The 27,130-nt window shown below is 40.0% G+C and overlaps 1 protein-coding gene across 4 annotated transcripts in view; it reads right to left on the reverse strand.

Moving 5' to 3' along the window:
• dlgap1b (discs, large (Drosophila) homolog-associated protein 1b) overlaps positions 1–27,130 on the reverse strand; it is a 92,468-nt gene that overhangs the window by 12,005 nt on the left and 53,333 nt on the right. For all 4 annotated transcript variants that reach the window (XM_055037668.1, XM_055037667.1, XM_055037669.1 and 1 more), the window contains exons 5-8: positions 24,410–24,587; positions 23,671–23,926; positions 725–1,098; positions 563–642 (exon numbers count right to left, since the gene is read on the reverse strand). In XM_055037668.1, coding sequence (XP_054893643.1) covers positions 563–642; positions 725–1,098; positions 23,671–23,926; positions 24,410–24,587 — 888 coding nt within the window. The remainder of the gene's footprint in view (positions 1–562; positions 643–724; positions 1,099–23,670; positions 23,927–24,409; positions 24,588–27,130) is intronic.

Here is a 27,130-nt window from a genome sequence, read left to right on the forward strand (position 1 = left end):
TTGAAATCTAGAAGTTAACAGCACCTTGACAATGGAGGTAAAAAAACCAGTACCGGTCACTGAATAGAAGTCCACTGTATTGACGGGGGAGAATAAAAGTGGACAAAGAGTGACAAACGGTGTGCAAGCTGTGCTGCTAGTCCTGAAACTGAGCAAGAAAGAAACTCTGTGTCACTCTGAGGCAAACAAACCCAATAAAACACCCTCCCTCTGCTTTCTCTCTCCTCTGTCCTAAACATACACAAACACAGACCCTCAAAGTTGTCTGAATCACAATGTGTTGAGCAACAGATGGCTGTCAACTCTTCCCCCTCACCCTTCTCAGCTTGCCCCACATCCTCTGGCCCAGCTGTCGCTTGGGGCCCCTGGATGAGGGGACTCTGACGCCAACCTCCCCTAAACTGGGGACAGCTGCTGAGGAGTTGTCAGTGTGAAAGGAGGGGTGGGAATCAAAAGCTGTAGCCCACACCACAATCCCTATCTGTCTAAACAGGCCCAGTCCAAACAGACCATGCCTCCCCTTAGGCTGATCCGGTTTCTCTCTGTGTGCCCCCCACCTCACCATCGGTCATCCTCCACCTGAATTCCTATCGACTGGAATTTCGATTGCTCGTCTGTTGGCCCTCCTTCCTCCGGGTCCACCTAAAAAGAGGGAAGAAACTGTCAACACCGCAGCCAAGTTTTATTTTGAGACGTGTGTTTAAAAGTTCCGCTTTCTTCAAACCTGAATCCCGATGGAGAGGCACTTTCTGAGCGCTTCTCTCTGCGCCTTGCTGTCGGCCGAGACAGAAGTGGTTGCCGTGGCGGTGATGGTGATGGTGCTGTTGGTGACATGCTGGCTGGCGGGGCCGTGTACCTGAGCGTTGGCTGCCTCGATGGCCGCCGTCAGGGCTTTCATGCTGTCAATGCTCTCCGTGGAGTTGGAGAGCCCCTGCTGGGAGCAGATGCCGGCCCGCTGGCTGGAGCCTCCATCCATGTAGGCGTCTTGGGCCGACTCGGTGCTGCTCTGGGCCGTTATGGAGATGAATGGTTTGGACGGGGTGGTCCTTGGTGGCACAGGTGGAGGCGTCTTTTTGTATGTAGTGATGCATGATGACACTGCAGAAAAATAGCAGAAAAACAATGACAAAAAAACCCCCAACTTATTTATATCTGGAGAATAAATCAAAAGCTTATTGCACATATTGATGGTAAATAAAACCATAAGGTAATGATGCGTAAAAAGCTTTAAAATAAACTTTACATTGGATTATATTTGCATATTCTCAACTTCTTTGGTGGTGAGTTTATTTTTAAAATGAGCACATTTATGCAGTGTGTTTGTGTGTGTATAGATGAAGAGGGAAAATCAAAATCTCTGGTTCAACCTCTCAAAATTCCTATGAAATCAATGTATTAAGTGTTTTGAAGTACACTATATTTATTATGTAAATTGGTGCTTATTAATTTTTTCATTATGATCCGTGATGGCCTATTTTCCTAGAGTTTATTCATGATGTGAATAGTCCATTCCCGATAGTGATTCTTTAAAATGGGGAAAACAAGAGAAGTTTACATTCATATATGTGATTTGAATGAAATCCTGACGTTTCTACCACTCTCTTGAAGCTTTAGCATCTGATTCACAATTATCTACATTAGAGATGCAGTGATTGGCCTTTATCTATCCAGAACTGATTTATTTTATAGAGAGCACAAATGAATCCAAGTAGCTTCAGCAATGCTATTTGTTCAGGAACTGTTAGAGGAGCAATTAATTGCAAAGCTAATTATTTTGTTAAAAACAATTACATAACACTAGTTCCAAAGTTTTTCTGCATCAATTCACCATCTATAGTCCAAGTGTTGTAGTCAACAGATTAGGGGCAACTTTGACAAATCTGAGATGCATCTTATAATAGGATTAACATGTGAGCGACTTGACCCACTGATCTAAATGGTTAAGCTCTCTACAAGCTGACTATATCTTAAATAATTTGGTAATGCTGACAAAATGGTTGCCCGCTGATGAATGTCTGTTTGCACAAGTAATCACCACAGAGGTTAATTGACACCACGAAAGTCAACAATAGAGATCTATTCAAGCCAAATAGATATCTTTAAAAAAATATAATGAGAGCTGTCTTCTGTAACACGCTCATTCTTTCTGTCAGCATTCCCTCCTTCTCATGTTACAGCTACAGGTCGTGTACAAACAATGGAAGCTCTCACACACCCTGACTCAGAAGCTTGTCTACAGAAACACTCCAGCAGACAACAAAAACACAGCCTGTTGGTGGAGAGACCAAAATGGCCATCTCCTAACGACATTATGACTTGGAATCCCCTCTTCCTGTAATGGTGCCGTCATCAAAACTAGGTCGCGCTCTCTCTGTGCTCTGCGGCAAAAGTAGGCCAGCGGGTTTCCTGGCTCTCTTTTAATCCCTGTAAAAGACAAACATCCTACCCAAGTGAGATTGCCGCTCTGCATGCAACAGACAACCTGTTGCCAGCCGCACCCAGTGCCAGTAGCTATGTCTAAAAACTATTAGAACCGGGGTTCTTGTTTGCTTTGTGTCCTGACATACTGGAGGAGAAGAGAGGAATGACTTCATCTTGACTTTGATTTGTCTGAGTCATCTGCCGCCTCCAGCTGCAGCAGTGATTGGATGATCCCAAACAAGAGTTCAGTTAGACCTTGACAGGCTGGAAATGTACCTCTGATGATCTGCACTGTGCTGAGATCATGTTTGACAATGTGAGTGTCATTAATGACAGCATAACAGAAAAAAAAACTTCATGTATTCACGTCAACAACAGAGTGTCATCTGCTTGAAATGTGAGCAGGAAACTCAACTTGAACAATTAAGATGATCCATTAAGTAAGCAAGCTACAAAATGGGCCTATTTTGAACAAATAATATTTATTAGTTTTTTGGAAACAAAAATTCCAAAATTTTGAATTTTTATTCAGACCCTTCTGGTTCAATAATTCATTCAGTTTTTCTGCAATTACAGTTGCAAGTATTTTGGGGCATCATTACCAGATTTTTACATGCAAACTGAAATTGTTTTCTATTATTTGTTGTGAAATGAGGTTAAGTCAGATTAGATGGAGTATGTTGACTGTACCAGGGTAAACTCTGTTGCAGCCTCAAACCACCAGTATTGCTCTGTTTACCTCCATCCATCTTCCCAACAACACTGTGACCAATGAGCCTGTCTGTGCTGAAGAACCCACAGCATAAAGACTTTCTCTCAATGATGACTTTATCATGACAAATTTTTCTGTAAATCCCAGATTTGTGGGGTGAATTGCTAGCAGTTATCCAGTAAACAGATACTCCAAACAGAGAAGAAGACCTTTGAAATTCAGCCATAGTCACAAACTGTAATTTATGCTCAACCTGTCAGTGTAGGTGGATGATCATGTCTTTGGCAGATTTTTGCAACTGCGTCATACACTGTACAAACAGAGACAACAAAGATCCTGGAGACGTTCAAACTTTGGGAAATTGTTCTGTAGCCTGATCTTGCTTTGGGTTTCTCCACAACTTTATGCCATAACCATTCGGTGTGCTACTCGGTCTTGCCGTTTGTTCACTAATGTTCTCTAACAAACCCCTGAGAACTTCAAAGACAAGCTGTATTTATACTGAGAAAAAATTACACACAGATGGTCTCCATTTAATAAGTAATGATTCCACTAGTTTTATTCAAAGTTATTAAAAATCAAAACATGCCTCAGAATTTCACAAGTAAAAAATTGGAGAACAATTAATCATTTTTATTTAACTTCACATGTATATGCAGTACTTTGTGTTTTTCTATCAAATACAACAGTTTGTGGTTGCACAGTAGAAATGTCTTAAAAAGGAATACAAATATTTTTGTTAAGTACTGCAACTGCCCTTTAGGTCAAAATTGGAGAGGGAAAAAAGAAACAACAAAACGCATGCAGATGCACTGAGGGAGAGAGTGAGGTCCTGCCCCTATCAAACAGGAGGTTCAAAGGATAAAATGTCAGCTGCTTTCAGACAATCTATCCCCTGAAGTAATCTAAAAGTCACACATGAGGGTGTGTGCATGTGTGTCTGTGCTCTCCTCTTGGGCCCTCAGAAGAGTTGGAGGGTTTTCATCCGCTCAATAAAGCACTATATGAAACCGGAGACGGCAGGGTAGCGTCCCACCTTGCTGTCAGGGCAAGAGCCAGGGACTCCAGAGAATGATAAGCGGTCTCGAATGCTAAGGCAGGTTAAGTAAACACACAGAAGAGTCTGGACAGGCCCACATACACATGAGCAAATGTGCAGGTCTGCAGAGAAACACTTATAACACTGACACAAGCCAGCGTAATGTTTCAGCCTCTCAACATCAAGATGTAGGTGGGGGGTAGTGCAGACTTCCTGTCCATGAAATGCTCTCCATCCAAAAGGAGGGGTTGTCAACAATGTGCCGGTCTGTACAAGGGACTATGTTGGCGTTTTAAGAAAATTCCACTCATGAAAACAAGTGAATCCCTAAATTTGTTCCGGCCTGACTGAAGTGAGAGAAAAACAACTGTCTTGATAAGACAAGGGGTAGCGAGAGGGGGGGTGTGAGGTGAAGTTTCCCATAGTTTCCACCGATTTGACAAACCAGTTTGGTTCTGTTACAGAAGTGAAGGCGCTGGGAGAAGTATACTTCGCCCAGACCTCCCACGTGCAGAGACGGTCAAGGACAGAGCAAAACAGGAATGCGACACAGGATTCCATCAAATCCTCTCATGATAATTAAGGAAAGATCTCCTCACCTAATAACATCAAAGACCAAGCAGGAAAGAGTACTCATTATCTTGCGTGGAACAGAAAAAGACAGCATTCTCACTTCGTGGAAATGGTCTTGAGGAAATTCATCTCATCTGCAGCCTGCTGTGAGCATTGTCTTCCCAAAAGAGGAGAGGAGTTTGTGAATGACAAAATTCTAGTGTCTCCCTGCCAAATCTCTTTTTATTTGACAAATGCTTCAAAAGTCTCATGCTGACAAACTGGTGTGAATAGTGGCTTGTTTTTTTTTCTTCTTTTTGGCAGAGCACTCTCTCCTCCCTTGGCTTTGATAATATCAAAGAAAGCCTTCCCTCCCCCAGGACAAAGTGGCCTCCATTCATTTTTTCTAGCCCCAGAAACAAAAACAGAACTTGCCAATCCTGGAGCCCACCTCTTTATTTGACTCACAGATTGCTGTGTCCCACTCCGTGTGTCTGCCTAGGTGTGCGCTGTTTCCTTTGTTTTAATCACTGTGCTCAGATTGAAGGCAGACAGCTGCTTTGTAACCTCCAATCTGTGGATCTGTGATAGGCCACTTCAAAGAGCAGATGGTTTGGTTTAAGAGGGCTGGCTGAGTTGGTGGAGGAGCGAGTGAGCTCCCCCGTGCGGAGGCCAAGGGGAAATCCACTGCTAGCCAAACAAATGCAAAGATAAAGAAAAGGGGGTGGATGGTGAACGACTGACAGCTGAGCCCAGCTGCACTGTGTTTGGGGGTGAAGGTCTGTAGGGGGGGCGGTGTGCTAAGAGAGAGGAAAAAACTGAAGAAGATTGAAGAAAAAGAGGAGGGATGAGGATAAGTCACGGCACGGCTCTGTCCATTTTTCTGTCTTCTCTCTTTTTGTCTGTCACACTCCCTCACGCAGAATCCCACTGTGAACCAGCTGGAGTCCTTTGTAACAGTGTCACCATGGTAAAACACAGCAACACAAGGTTTGCCAGTAGGCCCGGTGTTGTACCAGCAGCAGGCAGAGGAGAGCTTCTATTAGCTATTTGGGACAGTACTCCAAGCGCCAACCTACAAGAAAACACAGCAGGAACGCTGGCTTGGCAGCCAACATAACACCGACAAGAAATAAAACAGAGAGCAGGATACACCAGCACGTCTCATGCCTTGAAGCATCCGCTTTGTGAAGCTGATTGCTAAAACTCTCCCAACCAGTTTGACTTGGATGCTAGTCAAAAAAACAAAAAGGTTTGTCCTTCTGTTTCTAGGGCAGCTTTCAAGAATGACAATGACGTTACAAGGTTCACACTGTGCAACATTACACCATTGTTGTGAACAGAAAGGCAACGTGACAGATGTTACTTGATTAGTTTATTGTTGGCTGGGTGCAATCACTGGTATGGATGTGGAATAATCCCTCAGAAATAAATTCAATTGAGTTATTTTAATGTTGAATATTATGATTAATGAGAAATTTGTGTTCTGTTTTTCTGGCGTATGAATGTGACATGAAACTGTTACCTATGTCACTTAGTACTTCTTGGAAAGAAAGACAAATGAACATGCCTTTTAAGTTGTGTGCTGATTTTTTTTCCCATACAATACTACACTGCTGTCAGTGCCGATAAGGTAAATTTAAGTAAAGAGGACTTACTCACCTGTAAAAGAATTCTACAGGTGAGTGGCTATTTTATTTGAGCTATTTTCTGATGTTAGCACACATCCTAATTACTTGAATGACAAGTTCCTATTTTGAATCGTGGGCTACTATGTCATGTCCTATTTATAAATCAAGGAAAAGGCAGGTCAGGAATTACAAAAGTAAAAATTACCAAACATTCTAATCGATTTACGAAAGTAAAACATGTGCTAAAAAAATTATCCAGCTATATTTGTCATACAATAATGTTATCCAGTACCACCATTTTTTTAATGTATGATTAGTTTTCCCAGACTAAAAAATTGCACTAAAATTAGAGGGTTTTCTACAATTTTTAAAATGAGTTTTATGTCTTTAATTCACAAGCACAGAAAAAGCCCCTCTGAATGCTGCATACAATAGTCCCTTTAAAAGGACTTACTGACGGCTCTCTGAGCCACCTGAAAGTCCCTCTGAAAGCCTCATGTCAGTCTGCAATTCTTAGCCTGCAGAGGTCAGAGGTCACAGTAGAGGGTTTCTGCTCTCCAGATGCCTGAGATCTCAGACACAATAGCTCACTGTGTGCGCCTATGTGCATGTGTGAGCATGAGGGGAAGGTGGCAGTAGGAGAGGGCCTTTTAAAGGGAGTATATTTAGCATGTGTGAGCGCCGGTTGGGGAGGAAGTTATAAACATCCTGTGCTAACTTTTGCACTTTTCTCCTTCTTTGACATAAACTACAGCTTGCATATCACTGCAGAGCTTTGGTTTGTATGTAAGTGCAGTGTCATCTGACTGGCAATGATATCAACAAAGCTGGGCTGCCCTTTCTGACACAAACCTGTGTCAACAGCAGTCAACTGCTCCGCCAAGCTATTCAATCTCTAAGATAAGAATGTGTTTACAACTGTCGGCTGCCACTAAATATGGGAGCCAACTGTGTGGTGTTAAGCAACAGATCCACTTCACTTAACCTACTTTCCTATGACCCAAGTTCAACTAAAAGCCTTGTTACATCAATGCTTCTTTAATAGCTTGAGGCTCTCCATGCCAAGTATAGTGATAAGTTGAATTTTACACAATTTGAATCAAATTGTTTTCAGTTTTACTTTAGCGCAATCTCTAAGTTTTAATAGTTTATGTAAATATGATGTATGCAGACGATTGTTTGATACCATTTAAAATTAGCATTGCTTTACTGCAAGTTGGTCTAAAAACAGCACCACTGGCAACAGAAAAGGTCAACTCTAGTTAAATCTTTGACGTAAGCAAAAATTTGGAGCATTGTAAATACTGTCAGAGACTTTTCCTACACAAAGGTAACAATGTTTAACTGCACATCGTGGGATGAATCTACACAGGAAATGGATAATGTTAGAGTCATCAGAAGGTACTAATACTGATAAACTCCTGTTATCAGTGTTTGAGAGCCATTCAACTTTTATTGTAATTTGTTAAGAGTTAACTTTGGAATTGTTATTCAACAGTGTGAAAACTCCCTACCACTTCCTATATTGTATACTTTTGCACCCGCAAACAATTCTAAGAAATGTTGCAAATGTTGTTGCACAAATATTAATATAATATTTTTGAAAAAGACTTTTACTAAGTGTTTGTTCTTGCAAAGTTTTCCCAATGTTTGGCATTTGCAAGAAAATATCTGGGTGACTTTAGCATAAATCCAGAAGATATCAGTACAAGTGAAGTAAGTGGCAGTGGAGACTACATATTTCCAGTGGTGATTCTCTGCCAATGTCTCTGGCTAGAGCTCATTTCATGAAGGGGTTTTCACATAGTAGACCTGCTCTGTCACAGCTCCAGGCCACTTCACATTGTTCTCCACTCCTCCTTCGCAACAGCTTTTCCCCGTCTAGCCTATAACTACATGAAGAGACACATCAGGCTTCTTTTACTGTTCAAAAGACCTGCTTTCAGGGGACTCAGAGATGGAGAGAGAAAAAGAGAGAGCATAGTCACCCATTTAAAAGGGAGAAAAAGTGAGAAAAGGTAGAGACAAAAAGAGAACGGGACAAAGGGGTTAGTTGGCCGTGCTGTTTCCTTCAGCTCATGTACATTCCATCAGCCTTGTGGGGCATAAACTTGAGGTTTAGCCAAAACACTAAAGCTAACACACCCACACATCTCACGCATGCTTTCACTAGTCTCATTTCCCAGAGCATTGCTCACTGACTGACTGATACTTTAAAAGCATGACTGTCTCACTGTGCTGAGTGACACATCAGATGTGTCGGCAGCAATTCCAGTGGCAACTGTAAGGAGTCCAGCATAGCTGGGGGCAAAATCATGTAGCTGGAAGAAATCAGTCAGTCATTAAACTGGATTTGTGACTGAGGCTAAAAAAAGGTCTCTGAATATGTAAATAGTTAACGGCAAGTGAGGTTTGATGAGCACTGTTGTGCTCATCAAAAGAAACTTTTCTACTTTACAGAGTAGAAAAGTAAAAATAACTAGAACACCATCAACTCCTCACTGTCTTGAAGTGGCAAACACAGCTGTGGCCATATATCACTGTCCACTAGGGATGTAACAACATCTCAAAAGATTAAAACTCCACTATTATTTTCACTGTGAAATCTGCTGCTTGTGTTCTTATGGGAGTTGAGTTAAGTTGCTTGCTAGTGTGTTTGAGAGTCTTATCTTGAAGTAAAAAATTAAGTAGTTGTGTTCCGTTAAGTCTGCTCTGTTTTGTTGACATTGTCAGCTGAGAAAGACCGCTTGTAGAGTTGACCATCGGTTAGAAAAAGCACTGAAGAACTCTTTAAATAGGAAGAGTGCGGTGGCAAGAATTTGTCCTGTAAGCACTCGGTTGTTGGTTCCAACACCTGCTTCTTTTGTCTTCGTCATTATGTCCTTGGGAAAAATCCTTAACCCACCTTGCCTGCTTGTTGTGGTCAGAGGCAACCTCATTTCTGTCAAACTGTCCCAAGGACATACCATACAGTGGTATGTCCCCAAGGCATACCACTGTGTGCTACAGTGGAATGCTACACTGTAGCACACCGCCATCAGTGTGTGAATGTGTGTGGGAATGACTGAATGTAGTGGAAAGTGCTTTGGAGTTCTCTGAGCTAAAAAAGGACAGATTCTTTATAAGGGTTCCAAATAATCAATGTATCCATCTTACAGGAGATGGGAAATGTTTACCTCACCAGAATAAGATGAAACTAACAATATTTTGCAGAAAATTAAGAATGACATTTTTGTGGTCAGGCAAATTTTTTGTGGGGTTTGTTTAGCTTTTGTTTTCTGCACAAATCAAAAGGGTTTCAAGTGAGTCTACTGAATCACTTTTCAGAGAATTATTTTGTTCAGTTCACTATTTTTCTTGAAAGAAGGAGCTGCACGAGTGCAGTTTAATTTCTTTCAAATCACTGAAATAGATCTTAAATTGAATGTTTCACAAGAAATTCTTATGAATAATATGAACATGATGAAAGTCCTTTCAACCTCTTCAAGACAATTAAATATTTCACAAATATCTTTGTAATATTTTGTTTACGCCTCAACCAGCTTGTTACTGTTCAATTCTTCTGCTATATACCGGTCTCTAACTTGTTACCCAATATTGTGTACAAGCTTGTCTTATCTACTATTCACCAGTTATAAATCCTAAAAGTTTTGTAGCAAAGTGTAGGAAAAACCCTCAAAAATTAGCACAAACCTCTAAAACAAACCACACGTAAGAGGCGGAATCAGCCTTAAGGGCCTAAACACAATGCCAATGTCGTGTCATTACATGAAAGATTGCTGCCCTCGCTGCAGCTGTTATTTACATATAAATGCTGCAGAATGTGGTCAAAAGTTCACTTCTTTCAGCCTTCTGCTGCAATCTCTCTAGGGACTCACAACAAAAGACGACAAGTAAAACCTGTGTTTTAAAATTTCAAAAAGGAAGAGAGTTGCTTTTTCAAGTGTGCTGAGTTTACTTCTTGAGGAAAGCAGTAAAACATCAGTGTTGGTGCCTGTTTTTATTTTTTTCCCCTGTTGCATTCCTTTCCCTCTCTCCTCCTGTTTGACGTTCTTTGTCCTGACCACTTGCACATGGAGCGAGGCTGGAGGGGGAGAGAGGAGACACTAGCAGCCTAATCCACTGCCAGAGGCACACTTAAACCATCTGAGCCCAAAACTAAACGTCAGGCCTTCTATAAGAGAGGAGGCGATAGGAGATTGGATGGTTAGGAGAAAGAGGAAGAGGAAAACGAGGGAGACAACAAAAAAAAGGCAGGAGGTAGAAAAGAGGTGGGGGAGTGGAGGGGATTTGGAACAAGAACCAGGCAATGCTGGTGCATAAAGTTTTTTGTGGTTTCCAGTCCTGACCCTGTGACCTTATACATCCTGTTGAAGGAGGAGGAGGAGAAGGGATCAGATGGCAGCTGTAAGTCCTGGCTGGGTATGTTAGTTTGGAGGAGTAACAAGCATATTTTTCTGGAAAAATATGAATTACTGAACTGATACATCGGTGCTGGGTCTGCCAGTTTGAGGTGTGACTTTTCACACCAATCTTCCTTTCTCACTTCCTGCGTATTTACATTCACTACCTGCATAATTTGACTGAGGACTGGGGAACAATGGCTTCCCCAGCATTCCCACTCTCCTGCCGAGAGCTGTCGTTTGTCTCCTGCATTCCTTTCCCCATTCATTTCTCTCTCCCTCTGCAGAAGAGAGAAAGAGAAAAAACCCTCCTGCTTCTCTTTACATGGAGGAGGGGCCTGAGAGCACGTCTTAAAAATCTTAAACCAAACTCCCCCTCCTCCTCCTGTTTTACTTGGTTAGTGAAGCAGCAAAGCGTTAAGAAAGGGAGGAGAAAGAAGGGATGCATTTTTTCTCTCTTTTTCTGTCTCTCAGTACGTATCAGGGTTGAGTTTGTGGCTTATTTTTAATGACTGGCTCAAAAAAAAAAAAGAAGAAAAAAGAGTGGGGTAGGGAGGGGCTGGGTCTCTTCCCCCGCCGCTCGCACACAGACTTCTTGCTCAGTCATATTACTGTAGCCGAGTCTGGGACTTTCACAGAGAAGTCTTTAATTTGCACTGGGGCCTGGCCTCCCACACTGTGCAGCCCAAACCACCCACTTATAGCCATGCACCATTCCACCAAGCTACTCCGACAGATTCTGCTCTGAAAGCAACATGAACTCGGTAACCGCACCATTTAGCTGTCAAGCAGAGTTTCAAAACATTCAATATTCTGCAAAAAACACAGCGCTGAACAGAAACATGTTTGTCCTCCCCTGCATGAAGTCTGACTACACAACCCGTTCCCTCATGTTTTTCATTCCCTGGGGCTTTAGGTTTGCAGGCCCTGCCCTGCCCAGCTTCAGCATGCAGGAGCCACAGGGATCATCCACAGTCAACAGTGAGGAAATCCTTTCGGGGCTTTGCTTTTTCCTTTGCTCTTTCTGATGCCAAAACATGGGCAGGAAACAGGAGGAGTGGGACAGAGAAAACCCACCACACACCTGATACACCAGTCGGCCCATTTACTTCATTTCCAAACCTGGGAGGGTGGGTGTAATCCTCGTTTTACTTTTAACTGGAAATAACTGCATGTGTGCTGACAGCAGGGGTGTGCACAGCCGCAGCCATTCTTTTGCTGTTTGCCATCACCTCCTCCTCCTCTTTGCGCCCCCTCTCCTAAATTCTTTTTTTTTTTTTTTCGAACTGAGAGCAGCAGGAGAAGCATGAATGACACTCTCATGCTTTGCGCTTCCTGTGTCAAAAGATATCCAAATGCCACTCTTCCTCCCTGAATGGCTATAATCAAAGCATTCCAAAGGCCCCTAACAAGCCAGGACCAATTAAGTCGTAAGTAAACATAAACACCCTGCGGCGACTGAAAGAAAAGCTTAAAGTCCTTCTGATTTATCCTTTTACCTTTTATTCTGCTCACGAGCTTGCTCAGGCAGGTTACGGGCAATATTTCAGGTCACTAAAAGACCTGAAAGGCTACTTGAGATCACATCATGTCACACCTTACAGCGGCCGTATTCACTTGAGCTGAATCAGATTACACAAGCTTTAATAGCAGCACGCTAACACACAGGTGTGACAATGGTGACATCTAGTGAAGAATCTGAAAAAAATCCTCATTTACTTTTAGCACCAAATAATCTTCAAGATACAAGAAGAACAAAAGACAAGAAAGTTTCAGTTGCTAAAGTCAGACATCTGGAGAACAATTGATTTCTCTAAATGTAATTATCTGGTACATGTCTTATTTCATATCTTGAGTTTATATTGTGCTGCATAAAAGAAGAGATTTAATAATGTCTTATAATCTATGCAACATTAAGTTTTTATACATTTATTTAAAACCTATGATACATTTATTTAAATGGGAAAGTTCTTCTAAATCACTTAGTCCTGGCTGCACCTTTTACAGATGCGAAGGATATTATAAAAATGTATTTAATGTCAGAATAGCCATGTTAGTAACTGACACAAAACAACTCTAGAGAGAGCTCATGATGGGAGCTGAAAAAGAGCATGTAGAGTATATTTGGCTAATTAAATGGCTTATCAAAAAACAACATCTCTCTGTCTCTGAAAGCTGAAATCAATGGTCTTATCTGGGATTTCTAAGTATGCCTGAAATTTAAGTCTAAATGAGAAAGAGAGAAAAAAAGGACATTCAAAAGGAGGAAGGTCTCCTTTTGATAGCTTCCCATGCCAGAAAACAGTGAAAGTATAATTAAGATTGTTGGAACTTTAAAGATCAGACGGTGAACAATTAAATTGTTACAATAAATATAAATATTCATATTTAAAATAAATTATTTCATGCCAGTTGGGCTCTTGGTTCTGGGTCTCCACATCTTTTAGCCCACTATTCTATGACTCTTTTCTCCAGGCTCTTACTAAGGACACACAAAAGACAACATCACTTAAGATGACAGAGAAATAAATTCTACTTTTTTTTTTTTCATTTAATATCTCTGGCTGGAGACAAAAATGAATGTCTCAAACAAGCACTGACTGTCAATCGCAGTAAAAAAGGAAGGTAGCATTAAGTTAAACACTTAATTATGTCACTTCAAAACCTTATTGACTTCTAAACCTGCAGAATAAGACCCTTAATTTGAATAGAATCATTTGACAAGCACTGACAAATATGAAAGAACTGTTTCTCTTAACATCTACACAAGACTTCAGATGTAAAAGTAAAAAAAAAATAAATAAAAAAACATTCACACATATTTGGCTCTATTTATGTAGCAGTTAGCATTATATGTTGACAATGAGCTGTTTGAAAGAAACGGCGAGTGCTTTTTTTTTTTTTTTTTCCCCTCTTTGTGTCAGTGAAAGAGCGACAGTGCAAGTTCCCACTGGCTCACATTCTCAGACAGCCGTGACAGGACGAAGTAATTACCGAGTGGCTGACACACCAGCATGGTAAGGATTTATCTCCTCCAGGAAAAGAGATAGCCAAATCACAGTTTACCCACATCCAGCTCCCAGTTCGGGCTTGATCCCGCAGCTGTGAACCAAGAAGCCACACACAAACACTTTGACACCATCCCATGTGCGCACACACCCTCATGCTCCAAAGCGAATACAGCTGCCAGCCACGACTGAGACGGGCCGTCTTTATCTTTTTTCTCTCTCTTTCTTTTTTAATTCACGTGCAAGCAGTGCATGAGCGCAGTGTGTCCCCACATGCCTCGACTCGGCCCTGGTTTCCTGTCAAACACACCTACTTGCACCTTCAAAGCATTGGGAATGACAGCATTATATGCAGGTGTGTAAGAGGCCAGAGGAGAGACAATCCAAGAAATGGATGACAGAGAGAGAGAGTGGTGTTTAATTTATATTCCTCTTTGAATATAAATTCCCTCTTAGAAGATGTAGACTTTGATCCGCTCACATGCACCTGTACTTTGCATGCAAAGACACACGCAGTTAAATCTGAGCTTTAACTGGCCCTGTAATTAAAGAGCAGAGGAGGAAACAAAGAAACCTACAAGTGTGTTTGTGTGTAACCAAGGACAGAGCTCAAAATGCAACATCCTCACAAAAAGCGGCTTAATCTTCATGACTTGGAGGCACATATACATCAAGTGAAGCATGAATGTCAGTCATGACTCAGGGCTTTAATATCCAACAATGTTCACGCTGTATCTGAGAAACCATTTCTTATGTAAAAACACTATAATTATGTCGATACAGAATCTGGGCCTAGAAGATAATATCAGAGCGCTTGAAGGAAAAAAAAAAAGTTATATTCAGATGTCTTGCAGGGATGAAACACAAATAGTTAGGAATGCAGCTCCCTCTAGTGGTGACAAACCGTTACTTAATAAATTCAACAGCAAACATGTTTAAGAAATCAGACTTAACTAAAGAGATCTTAAAATGCAACAGATTTTTAATACTGTTTTTTGGCATCTTCAAAAGCTCAGAGTCTGCCTTTTTCCTGCCCTGAGCATTTTATAAGCCATTACAGTCCGGTCCATAAATATCTGGACAATGACAAGTTTTGGCTTTGGACATCAAACCAAAAAGTGGTGTGCAAATGTTAGAAATTAGGACCTTTGCTATATACATTTCCTTCATTTTAGAAGCTCGAATGTATCTGGACAAAAAAGAAAGATTGAAAATTAAATACTATGTTTGAATGCCGACTGCCTGGTCATGACCAGATGCTGAATAAACCACAACTAAAGTTTTGTTTAGTTGCAGTTAAGCAATTCATAACAAAACAGTTAGGAATTGCTTTTACCACAATGGCCTTTCGTTGCAATTGATTTTGGGGTCTTCCTGTCTGAGATTTAGTCACCAATAAGTGACTCAAAAAAAAGGGAACATAAGTTTAAACATTAAGTCTAAAAATATGTTTAAGTGGAAGCTTTAGGATGATGATCATAATTTGTAACTTCTTTTACTTTAAGATAGTCTCCCTGAGTAAAATGCTAACAGTATAAAGAATAATTTAATAATAATATATCAAAAATAAATAAATGCTAGCATTGTTGCAGTTTTTCCAAATTAATCATTTTTTTAAAATTTTTCTATATATATACAGGGCAATAACTCTGTCTTCTTAAACTCATAAGGTTCTTATTAACACAATAGCAGTATAATCCCTCATAACCCTGGCCTAGTTGGATGAACATGCCTATGTGCTGAATACTTGTTTGTGTGTATCCATGACATGTTGTGCTCAGCTGGGTTTTTCAACCTCTTCTTAAAATAGACTTCTGAAAGATGGTATGTGAGCAAGCAAACAGCTCAGCTTGGCAAGCGTCTCTCTGACTCATTTAAACGCAGATGCTTGAACAGAAACATGGGGCCACAGACTGATCATCTGTCAGGCAGTAGGGCGTCAGAGGTTCCCTATCGACCCTCGCAGGCCTTGAACCGGTGGTAAGTGGCACCACTTATCTTTACCCCCTGAACGTTATAAGGGTGCAGAATCTTTCGTCTCTAAACAGCACAGGACTCTGAGATGAACCCCAGTGAAGCCAAATTCCAGAGGGGACTTTAGTGTAACCTAAATATCCAGACCATGCAGAGGCTCATGTTGTGATACAGTATCACCATGCCTTCCTCAATCACCTGTCAGCCCGGTCCATGTCTGAAATGCGTCCCAAAATAAATCCAGAGCTGGAAGCTTCCAACAGTGTCTCTGTTGGAAGCAACAAGCTAATCTGACGTGGTCACATGTTCATATGGAGTCCATTTGGGAGGGAAAAGAGAATGGAAAGATCCTGAAAGTTTATAAAGGCCTCATTGCTGTAAACCACAGTCCACTTACAGGGTCTTTCAAATGTTTTTATACCATTTTATCCAACACAAACAAACCTCTGTGTATTTTTTGATAGATTTTATGTGTTCACAAAATGCAAACTAATCTAGTCCATTGGAAGGAAAATGCTCAATGCATCAATTTTAGTAGTGCTAAAGATTCTTCATTGAATTTAAGTCTGTAGAACCCATTCAAACAAATGGATTTCCTTTGACCTCATCCATTCCATTGAAGCTCTGGTTGTGTGTTTACTGCAGTCCTGCTGGAAGGTGAACCAAGTCTTTTGCAGCAGCTTTCAACAAGTATTTTATTCAAGACTTTCTTCCAGCTATCTTCAGATCAACTCTGACCAGCTTTCCTGTCAGTGCTGTGGTATAATATCTCCACCACCATGTGTCCATCACACATAACGATTTTCATGTTGGCCAAAAAGTCTTATTTTGCTCTCATTTGACCAGACTTTTTTCTGCATATTTTTTCTGGATGCATTATAATAAATGAGGCGTCTCTCTTACAATGTTTTTTTCCCCCTGTCATTCGTCTATAAAGACCACATCTACATATGTGGTCTTTATGTAGATCATTTGTAGATTACAGAAAAACCATAAATTTTATAGTCATGGTTTCATCAGAAACCATGACTATAGATTCTCCCACCTGGGTGGTGGATCTCTGCAGCTCCTCCAGTTACAAATCTTGCTTGCATCTCTTATTAAAGTCTTTAAAGTCTTGTCCACATGGGGATATTAACTATTTTTAACTATTTTTTTCCCACGTCCACACATAAACAGTACTGAGTGATCTGAAGTGGAAATTGTGCCCTTGCGTATTCATGCACAGTGAAAAAAGCATATACATATACCACAATTGAAGAGGTATATGTATACTCTACTTTACAATTAAATGCTAGTTTGTACTGGTCTATCACATAAAAAATTTAAAACAATTAGGTTTGGGACTGTAATGTGGAAAAAAATGCAGAGATGATTATGGGTATTAATATTTTTTGAAAAGACATACTGTGTGTCTATAACCCTCTATTAAACTACTAGACTAAAACGTTGCGTTAAAAATATCTTTAGAAACATAAATTACACTGCTTTCATATAGCGCTTAGTTTAGTGACCTCTAAATTAATTGCATTGTAAAGACAATAAGTACATTTTAAAATGAAGGATGACTAGCCAGAAACTATGAGAGGGGTGTTTGTGTCTACATCTTAAAATGTGTGAGGTAATTAGAAATCATGAGCCCAATTTTCAAAGTATATCTCAGTGCCATTTGGACAAATGTAGGTTCAACTCGTGCCACCAATGTGGTCATAGTTTTCTTTAACAAGTAGAATTAAGATTTCACAATTTTCAATGGATGTTGGACATACTTAACTTTTTCGTTTTAATTATTTAATTAAACCATGCTCTTATTCTGAAATCACCGTCCTTGCTTCCTGTGAATGCTTCTGTTTTCAATTCCCGGTCCTGATGCCATCCTCAGTAACAAACAGCTCTAGAACTTTACTTACAGAGTCGGATCCAGAAGTCCCACATGCTGTGGAGCGTGTTGTACAAACACTGAAAAATCTCCATGTACAGTCTCTAGATCTCAGTTAAGCTCACACAAGTCGGCGTGCGCAGTCCTACTTTTCTCTCTGACACAAGTGAATCTTGTGTCAGTGGAAACTCCCACTCCCCTCTCCAACCGAACATATCCGACACAAACTTATCCAGGGTGGGACAGTCTCATTTACAGTCATCATCCTAACTTTCCCCCGCAGAACCTCCTGACTTCTCAAATGTCTATGTATGTAAGTGATATCATTCACCCACATTTAAGAATATGACAAAGTCCATTTTTGTTTTCAATAATAATTTGTGTATTTTGTTTAGAAGTCCAGTATTATCTTGTATCACAAATTAGTAATTCATTTATTTTGTTCTTGTACTAGGAAACATTTTTTTCTTACCAAGTAATTACTAAGCCATAATCTGTCATAACAGTCTCCTATGTCAATTTATTCAATAGTTACGCAATAGAAAGGGTATTTGAATTTAAACTGTTTGATTATTTTGTTACGGTTTTTGATTAAAAAGCAATTAATTGCAGCCAAGTTCCACTACTAATGGACTGCTGGTTTAATTGGACTGCTGGTTTAATTTTTATTAAACCAGCAGTTACAACACTGATAATTCACCTGAATTTCCTCACCGGTCCCCTTCACTGTTGTGAAGGGGACCTTACTGTGGGGACCTTCACAACGACTATGAAAAAAAGAAACAAGAGTGGTCTTTTCTTTTGCTTTTACCAAACTTGAGTCATGCCGGCACATGACAACTTCTGGCCCTGCTGCTGGATGTTTGCGTGGGCCCGTGCTGCTTGAGTGGTTGGCTTGATCTTGATCTGCTCAGACTGTGGCACTCTGTATCCCTGCTGCCTATATTTAGCGCTGTGGGAAATCCGATGATATTTATTCTCCAGGGCTCCATTCTCAGATCAGGACCTACTGAAAGGAGTCGGCGATGGCAAGGATTGTTCTTAATTGGGTCAAGCTGTCTGGTAGTTTTTCCATCCACCCACTCACCCAGCTACTGTAAAAGAAGGGGCAGAGGTGGAGTGCTGTGTTAAACTGAGCCCCTGGGGGCAGTGTTGTACAGGTCTTCACATTTAGCTTCTAGTACTCCACTGTACAATAGAGCAGCAAATACTCAGCAACACTGTGTTTTTCCAGAATAGTGGAAAAAGAAGGGACTTACTACAGCCATGCTTATGAGGTGAGTAATGCAGTCTAAACTCCCTGCATTTCTTTATTTTTATTTAAGTGGTAAATTATGTGTCTTTTATGCTTATTGGCATGAAATCTAATCTTCATTAATTTGAATACATTAATTCAGTAGAGAAAATGTATGCAATTTCACATCTTTTTCTGAAGAATATATTTTAAAGACTTTATATGCACTTTCACCAGGAGCTAAATGCAACTGGCTCTGAATACAGGAAATGCAAATATCAAAAATAAATGTGGAATAATTGAAAATAAATAAATTTGAGTGTCTGTTCTGTAAAATAATAAGTAGGCTGTTTTGTCTTTTTTTTAAGCTTTTAGCCTGTAAAATTGGGAAAAGAATGTATTTAAAAAAATATGAATAAGATGCATCTTTTTATAACTGAAATGATTTCTCATGTTTTTGTCTTCTAAATGTCAAATTCTAATGCTCAAAAATTGAATGCATCTTTTTTTTTTTTTTTTGCAAACAGCTTTATCTACTTTTGTTTAACCACTCCAAATCCAGCATAGCAATGTAGGCAGGGAAAAGGCACATCTCCACCTGAGAGTTAAAAACTAAATGAAGAGGTGCTATTCCACTGAGTGTCTGAAAAGGCACTCAGCAATTTAAACTGCTAGTATTCCTCAAATGCCGAACGCCTTAGGGAGTGCTTTATTCAGTACAACGCCTCTCTTTGGAGCTGAAGAAAATTCACAGCCATTAAACACCGACCTGGATAGTTTTATAGAGTCTAGGTGGGGGGAAAGCCTAGCATTTTAGTCAATCTAATACCACTTCTATAGAAAAAAAATGCATAAAAATCTAGATCAGACTATCAAAGATAGGGCAGAGAGAGAGAAACAGTAAAGTATGACAAGTTTCTATTAAAATCAATGTTACACGTTTGTAATTGAAAGCTTTCTTGCTTAAATCTTATACAATAGAAAAAAGGAAGGGAATGTGGCAGTTGTAACAGAGGCGAAGGAGGTGCTAGACGTAGCAGGGTGAAAAGGTGATTAATATGTTAACTGAAGACGAAGCGAGGTGGAGGAGCCACAGCTTAGTGGCGGTGAAATCCTCACGTTAACTGATTACTATGGATTTACAAAGAGGATCTGCCGCAGATTCTGTTAAACCAATCCGATGGAGCTGATGTCTCAGCCAAACGTGTCAGTCGGGGGCTGCAGTTAGCAAACACGTGAGTGATTGCGAGGGTACCTCGAGTGTGATGCGGTGTGCCAGTTTGAGTGGGCAGACAGGCAAAGACAGAGGGATAGAGAGAGAGGAAGCCGCTTCACGTTCAAAGAGAGGAGATCAAAGGTTCATTTCTCCTCCTTTGGTTTAAAAGATCATCAATAATAATGGGCAGGAGAAGCGCAGCGGTGAAACGGAAAGGAAGCTGATGGGATTCTCACAGCTTCCAGAGTGCGAGTGTGTGCTTGGTGAGATATTTTGGCGGTTTGCCACTGGGACAAACGGGAGCAGGAGCCATAAGTGTGGGTTGTTTTTCTGGAACCAGTGTTTGAGAACAGCCTTCTGAAACATCGTGCAATATTTACTAAAACAACATCTTAACTTCTCACTTTGGGGCCCCCAGCTGATTTCCTGTGAAATCCACCGAAATCTCTGCTTGTGCGCATGTGTGAATGTGCACGAATGCCTGCTTTTGTGCTTCTTCTGTATTGTGGAACAATGGCAATAAATAACTGTGAAAAAGCCGTTAAAGGATTTTGCTTTGTGAGAAATGACTGTATAGAGCAATGCAAATGCTGTCCACTTAGCAATAAGCAAGAGCATAAATGAATGCAGGATGTAATTTCCAAAAGCAGAATTGTTTTGTGCTGTTGGTAAAGTTAATATCAGGTTGTAATTACTCTCCATAAATACTGACATTCCTGATAAAGATGTATAAAAATCTGGTGTCTTTAGGAGGTTGAATGAAGAAGTTGGGCCTAACCTGTCATTCTGCTGAGAGTCCCAGTCATAACCTGTTACGACATCACCAAGTTTTCCCTTTAACATGTCCTGGTATTTTGAAGAGTTTATGAGCCTGTGCCCTCCAACAAGTTTTCCACCTTCTAGTTGTGCATTGTGTCAAAATAAATACTTCTCCTCATCCAGGCTTGAACTTTTTATGGTTCATTAGTTAAAAAATATAGAATTATTGCTCCGACTATGAGTAAGTTGTACTTACATGGTCTTGATTGGTCTGTAATATTGTCATTCCTCATTTTAAGGACTACATAGGAGGAAGTAATCTATGTTTCACACCACATTTAGACCACAAGGAAAGAGGAAATTCTTGATTTGTATGTGCATTAGATTAAAAAATATATTCTAATTATGCAATGCTCATCCAAGGCAGTCCATGTAACCTATTGGTATTTTATTCAATAAAAGTGATTTAAAATTATTATCTGAGAACAAAAATATCTAAATGGAAAAACTGAACATTAAGGGACATGAGTGGGCATTTAATCATATTTCTTGTGCAGCCAAGCTTCCAGTATTACATTATGCTAATAGGGGTCACAACAGATATGAACATGAAATAACAGCCCTCAATTTTGAGGGATGTAAAAGGAGACTTAATTAAGGCATGGAGTTTCTTTCAGAATGATACTTACCATGACACCTGTATTTAACACTGCATGAGCAGAAAATTGCTGTCGTGCCATCCTCTGGATGTTAACCTCTGCACATGAGACGATGTTCTGATAGGGAGCAAGAACGAGAAAACGTGGCCATGCTGAGCTGTTCTCCCTCTCCAGTCACCACCTTCCCACTGGACCAGGCTAAAAATCAGTAGCTAATTAATTTCACTGACTGTTGACTAGGTGATGAAAATCTCAGGAAGTGATGAACAGTGCAGTAGTGCAACTATGACAGTAATGTGAAGGAGTCCTTTATTTCCAGGAAAACCACGGCAAACTGCTCCCTACATCACCAACCTAACATCCCTCGTCTGCTTGTTTGCAGCTGATTATGAGGCACATTTTCATTCAAAGGTCAGAAAAAGTCCAGAACAAATTACATACAACTCTGACAACCAATCAGGAGCAATGCTGAATCGGACCTGACCACACCACCAACTAATCTCTTGTCTTGTGGCAAACTGAGGCTAAAAAAAATGGATGTCCACTTAACTGCCTGCTTCTCCGTAGCCATTATGACTGATATGAGTGCTTTTTCTGCTGGCCTTTAAAGTTGTTGTCTTTGTGTTACAATTGAGAAAATATTACTGTGAAAGATATGAGAGACAGTAAATAGCAAAAGAGGCAAAGAAGAGGGATTCTCTGTGGTATATTTGTGGTGCGGCAGCTGTGTAGGTTGAAAACCGAGTTTTGTTTCTCACTGCATCTCCCCTGATAGATGGCTTTCATTAACTCCTGTTTCCTCTTGGGAAGGAACTGCAAACGTCTGTGTCTTCATCTCAGTCTTCCATAGATCAATACCTACAGTCACGCAACCGGACAGTCAGCTGGATTAATCATTGTCTTTAATTGCAACGTTAACCAGCACTGTTTCTGATATACAGTGTCTTTCTCGAGATATTCATTTCGCTGACATTTTTACATGTCACACTGCAGCCTTATACATCAATGTATTTTATTATGATTATGTGTTACAGACAAACACAAAATAGACCATAATTGTGAAAGTGAAGGAAAGTGAATCTAAACTGATTTTGAAGAAGCATAATCATGAGCTACAATGGCCCAGTCAAAGCCTAAAACTAAATTTAATGGTGACACTATGGTAAGTCTTGCAAAATAGAGGGCAAAGTTTTCCAGCCTCAGAAGAACAATGCTCAAGTGTCTGCACATGCATGCAAACTTTTTCAAATTTTCTTCGTCAAATATTTTAACGTCATGCATCATTCTCCTTCCTTTTCATAATTAAATGTTAATTTCTCCTAATAAATAATAATCATAACAAAATACACTAAGCTTTTTGACTATGACATAATAAAATGCACAAACATTCAAGGGTTATGCAAGACACTGTGGTGAAAAGAAGGAATTACACTGCAGAGATTGTCTCTGAAACCCTGAAAAGAGTTAATTGCAGAGGAGTTAAACCTTTTGTCACACTCAAAAATTTACTTCTTGTCACCATTGTTCCATTTTGCAGTGAATGTGTTTAATGAGTCAACTGGTGTACTTGTCAGCTTGGTTTGGAGAAATGCTCTCGTCTAATTGGCATAATTAAATAAGAGCTGAAGGGAAAGCCAGGCCTCATCAAGCGACAGAGACTCAACACGCGCGATGTACCCAAATGACGTTTGGATTTTGCAGCCTGAAACATGGAGGCACTCGGTGCTGAATGCCAGGACTACTAAGCATCAATCCGGCATATAGAGATACTGAAAAGTCAAGCTCTGTAGACCATGAGGCACAAAAGGGGGCTAAAATAAGATCCAGCAGTCCACAAGCTTTGGAGTTTAGTTAAGCTCTCTACGTGGGAAAAGAAACAGTTCTGGATTCAACTAATTGTACTGAAGAAGGAAACTGGGTCAGGTGGATGGCAATATAGAGGACGGTTGTAGAGTGTGACTATGGGCTGCAGATTGATCACAGCCTTTGTAAGGACTACCATGTGCAATCAAATGCCAATAAAATGTCTTTGTTTGATGCAACTGGAACACTCTTTTCTTCCTTGGTTAATTTTATTCTCGAGCTGTATTATTTAGAAACCTCTGCACCCAGATTAATATATAATGGGCTATAGAATATTTATGTATATGAGTTAGCATGTGAAAAACGAACGTTTCCCCAACCTGTGCTGCTCTGAATGGTCCGGACAGTAGTGGCAGTGCGCGGGGGGGAGTCTGCCCCTCTCTCACGTAGCAAGACGACGCCCTCTTCCTCCTCCTGTGAGCATCCCTTCTCTATGGCACGCACGTAGCTGTGGCTCCGCATCCGGAAGCAGCCGGGCATGGGCAGGTCCAGGGCATCCACCGCCTGCGACTCCATCTCGCTAAACACCGATTCACACACCGCCTCTATTTGCCCGTTCACCTCCACCTCGCTCACCTGTGAAAGAAAAAGGCCCTGAATTACAGCATGCCACAAAGCACTGGATAAAAGAAACGTTGAAAGGTGACATTTACGAATTGATAGACCAATCATAACATATTTTGGTATTTGATGATATTTGATTCTGATAAGGCCACCACAACAAACTTTATGCACATATAACATGTTTGTTGGTGTATTTGAATATATTTAAAACATGCAGAAAAAATTTGACCCCTTATTTTAGATTCTGCAAATTTGCTTCTTTTGTTTCACAGAATGTGTTTAGACAGTAGAAAAAGAAAATCAAGGAAGACGTATGAGACCAGGGGGTGTTTTTTTTTTTTCATTTAGATAGTCAATTTGAATACTAATCTTTGCAAGATTGCAAAGACAGAAAGCAGAAAGTCCTCCTGCAGTTGGAGGACTTCCTCCCACTGCAAAAGCTTACAAGACATGGTGGATGAGCTATAAGATACAGGCCTCCAGATATCCACTGACCTGACTGATGGTGCTCATGGCTCTCATGTAGCTCTCATTGCGGGAGCGGAATTTAGGCGAGGCCAGCAGCCCTGCTGGGTCCAAGCTGTCCAGGCTCCGGTTGATGGAAACCTCGCTCACCGCCCGCAGGTAACTGTGACTTCGAATCTGCAGCTTGGGCGAGTGCTCCGTGGAAATCCTGCCACAAGAGAAGGGAAACGGGTTACTGAAGGAAGAGGAAAAAGAGAATGCATCACTCAAAACAAATCAATGTAGAAGCAGGACAAATGGGTGGGAGTACATAACTTTGAAGGGTTTTAGAGCAAAAACACCCCCTGTAAATAACTAAATTGGAATCCATCTGTACAATGTTTTTCACAGTAAAAAATATAATTTGATAATATGCTTTTTTGATGTAAAGAGAGGTTAATGTGTCATCTTCACTGTCTATTATTTTGGTCGATAACTAACAGTTTAAAATAGTAAGTGCATTTTCTGAACAGAATGAACAGTTTTGCTACTCCAGAAAACCTTTTACTTCAGTATATTAAAATAATTGCTGTCTTTGCATTAAGAGGAATAAAAATCAAAGGAGGGGAGACTGACAGATCGGTGTTGCAGATAAATACAGGTGAATCAGCAGACAGACCAGTAAAGTGACCGTGGGTGTTGTTAGTGAACAAAAAGCCTAGTTATGATTCAATACCCAAGCCTGTGTCATGTGTAATTACCCCCATTCATTCTCCATTATCTTCAGTACTTTCTGCACTGTGGTCAGTTTTTTCTTTCAGACTATGCTTTGGATTTAGAAATAAATTTAACACTGGGTATAAGGTAGAATCTTTTCTTTAAAACTGCTAAATAATTATGGTATTTTATGTTACCGAGCTGAGAGTATGTGCACCTGATTATATAGGATGTAATGATCCAGCTCTGCTGCTTCAGGACAAACTTATCTAATGAATAAGCAAAACACTACAATATAGCAGTAGCATTATTAGTCTGTCCTTGAGATACTTAGCAATATTTTCTGAAACACTTAACCATTGAGACTGTTTCATAAATGTCAAAAAATGGATATGATTGTACTTGTGCCTTTAGGTTTGAGTTCATTTGCAGACTTTTGAATTGAAGCAAAGAAACACTACAACTTTCAGCCATGTAAAAACCCACTAGGGTGACAAATTGTGTCTCCTTATCTTCCACCTGCTTCCAATCTGATTGTGCTGCGTGATTTGTGGTGCCTGTTTGCATAGGTGTGAACAACTGTGTGTTTTGGGTCACTGAATATGGGTCAAACAAGTCATCAATCAGGAGACATTGAAATAGGCATCAGACTTGTTCTCCTCGTCGTACATATCATGGCCAGCTCACAAAAACAAAAATTTAGAAGATCGTCAATCAGATTCTTAAATATACTAATAACATAAAGGCAAATATTCAGCGTTTCCCTCTCCTTTTGGTTCCCATTTTATTATCTAAGTATTTAAGAACATCACATAAAAACATGCTGTACAGCTCCTGCTCTCTGCCTCCAGGTCAGATCTCTTCAATTATGCATTTCTTCCTTAAAATAGAGCCTGGTTGCCACAGCAAAGCAAACCAGATTAGTCATCCTTGGATGGAACACTGGAGGATAAAGGTGAACTGAAGGGACAAATTATTGGGGCAGGAATAAGGATGTCAAATGCCCATTTAGCAATTGCAAAATTTCCATCCATATTGTTTGACCCTCTCTCAAGAGGTATCAAACACCTCAAGAATAGTTTATTCTTTTAATATATTTTTTTCAACATATTCTAGAAGTACAGCTCATGTCTTTTTCCTCCTTTATCTTAAAAGTAAAAATGTCCAGGTCATAACCCAGAAATATCAAATATGAAAAATAACTCCTCAATCCATAATGAACATTTAAAGCAATTTCATGCACAGCCAGTGCTCTTGAGGGGCCAAATTTAAAAGGTTTGAATTAAACCAACTGCAAGACTTCCTCACTCAATGTAATCTGTTAAGATTATTTGTGACACGAGCAGCTCTGTTAAAACTCAGTAATTATTGAAATTTCACTTAAATGTCTCTTATAAAGGACTGACTTCACTGAGAAGCTGCACATAAGAAAATATACTTGCTAACAATTTTAAAAAAAGTCTGTACATAACATGTTTGCTTTGTTAGTTGGTTCAACAATTTTGTAAAAAAAAAACCAAAAAAAAAAAAAAACAACTAACATCCAATGAATTAAAACAGAAGTTTTGCCGACCTTGTGCCACTATATTCTTCTGCACTCAGGAGACATTAGATACCTTTCAACTGAGTCAAATTTGTCACACCGAATGTTTCAAATGTCAGAGATACTTGTGAATCATTCATAACAGAAACTTGGTGTGGGTGATGCACAGAGGAATGGAGTCAAAAACAAAATTCTGACAATGCCTTTGTTCTGCACATCTTTTTCCATATTACAGTGAAGGCTGTTTATGGAATCAATGACCTCTGTTTTGACATTTCAAAAGTGAGATCCAACTTGTAACACATGAGACTGACTGGTCAGTGATTTCTAAAGGATTTCTCTACAGAGCAATTGACATTTAGATGTTTTTCATAGTCGACAATAAATAATAGAGTAGCTCTAGGTGTCTGATGAAATCATTCTACTTCTGTTCCCCACTTTGCAAATTCTTTATTTGCAGTTCTTCTGTAAAAAAAAAAGAAAAAAAGAAAGGAAATAAAAAAAATGAACAA

The sequence above is a fragment of the Poeciliopsis prolifica genome, unplaced genomic scaffold, assembly GCF_027474105.1.
Source record: "Poeciliopsis prolifica strain line A6 unplaced genomic scaffold, Auburn_PproV2 SCAFFOLD012, whole genome shotgun sequence".
In the NCBI taxonomy this organism is placed as follows: Eukaryota; Metazoa; Chordata; class Actinopteri; order Cyprinodontiformes; family Poeciliidae; genus Poeciliopsis; species Poeciliopsis prolifica.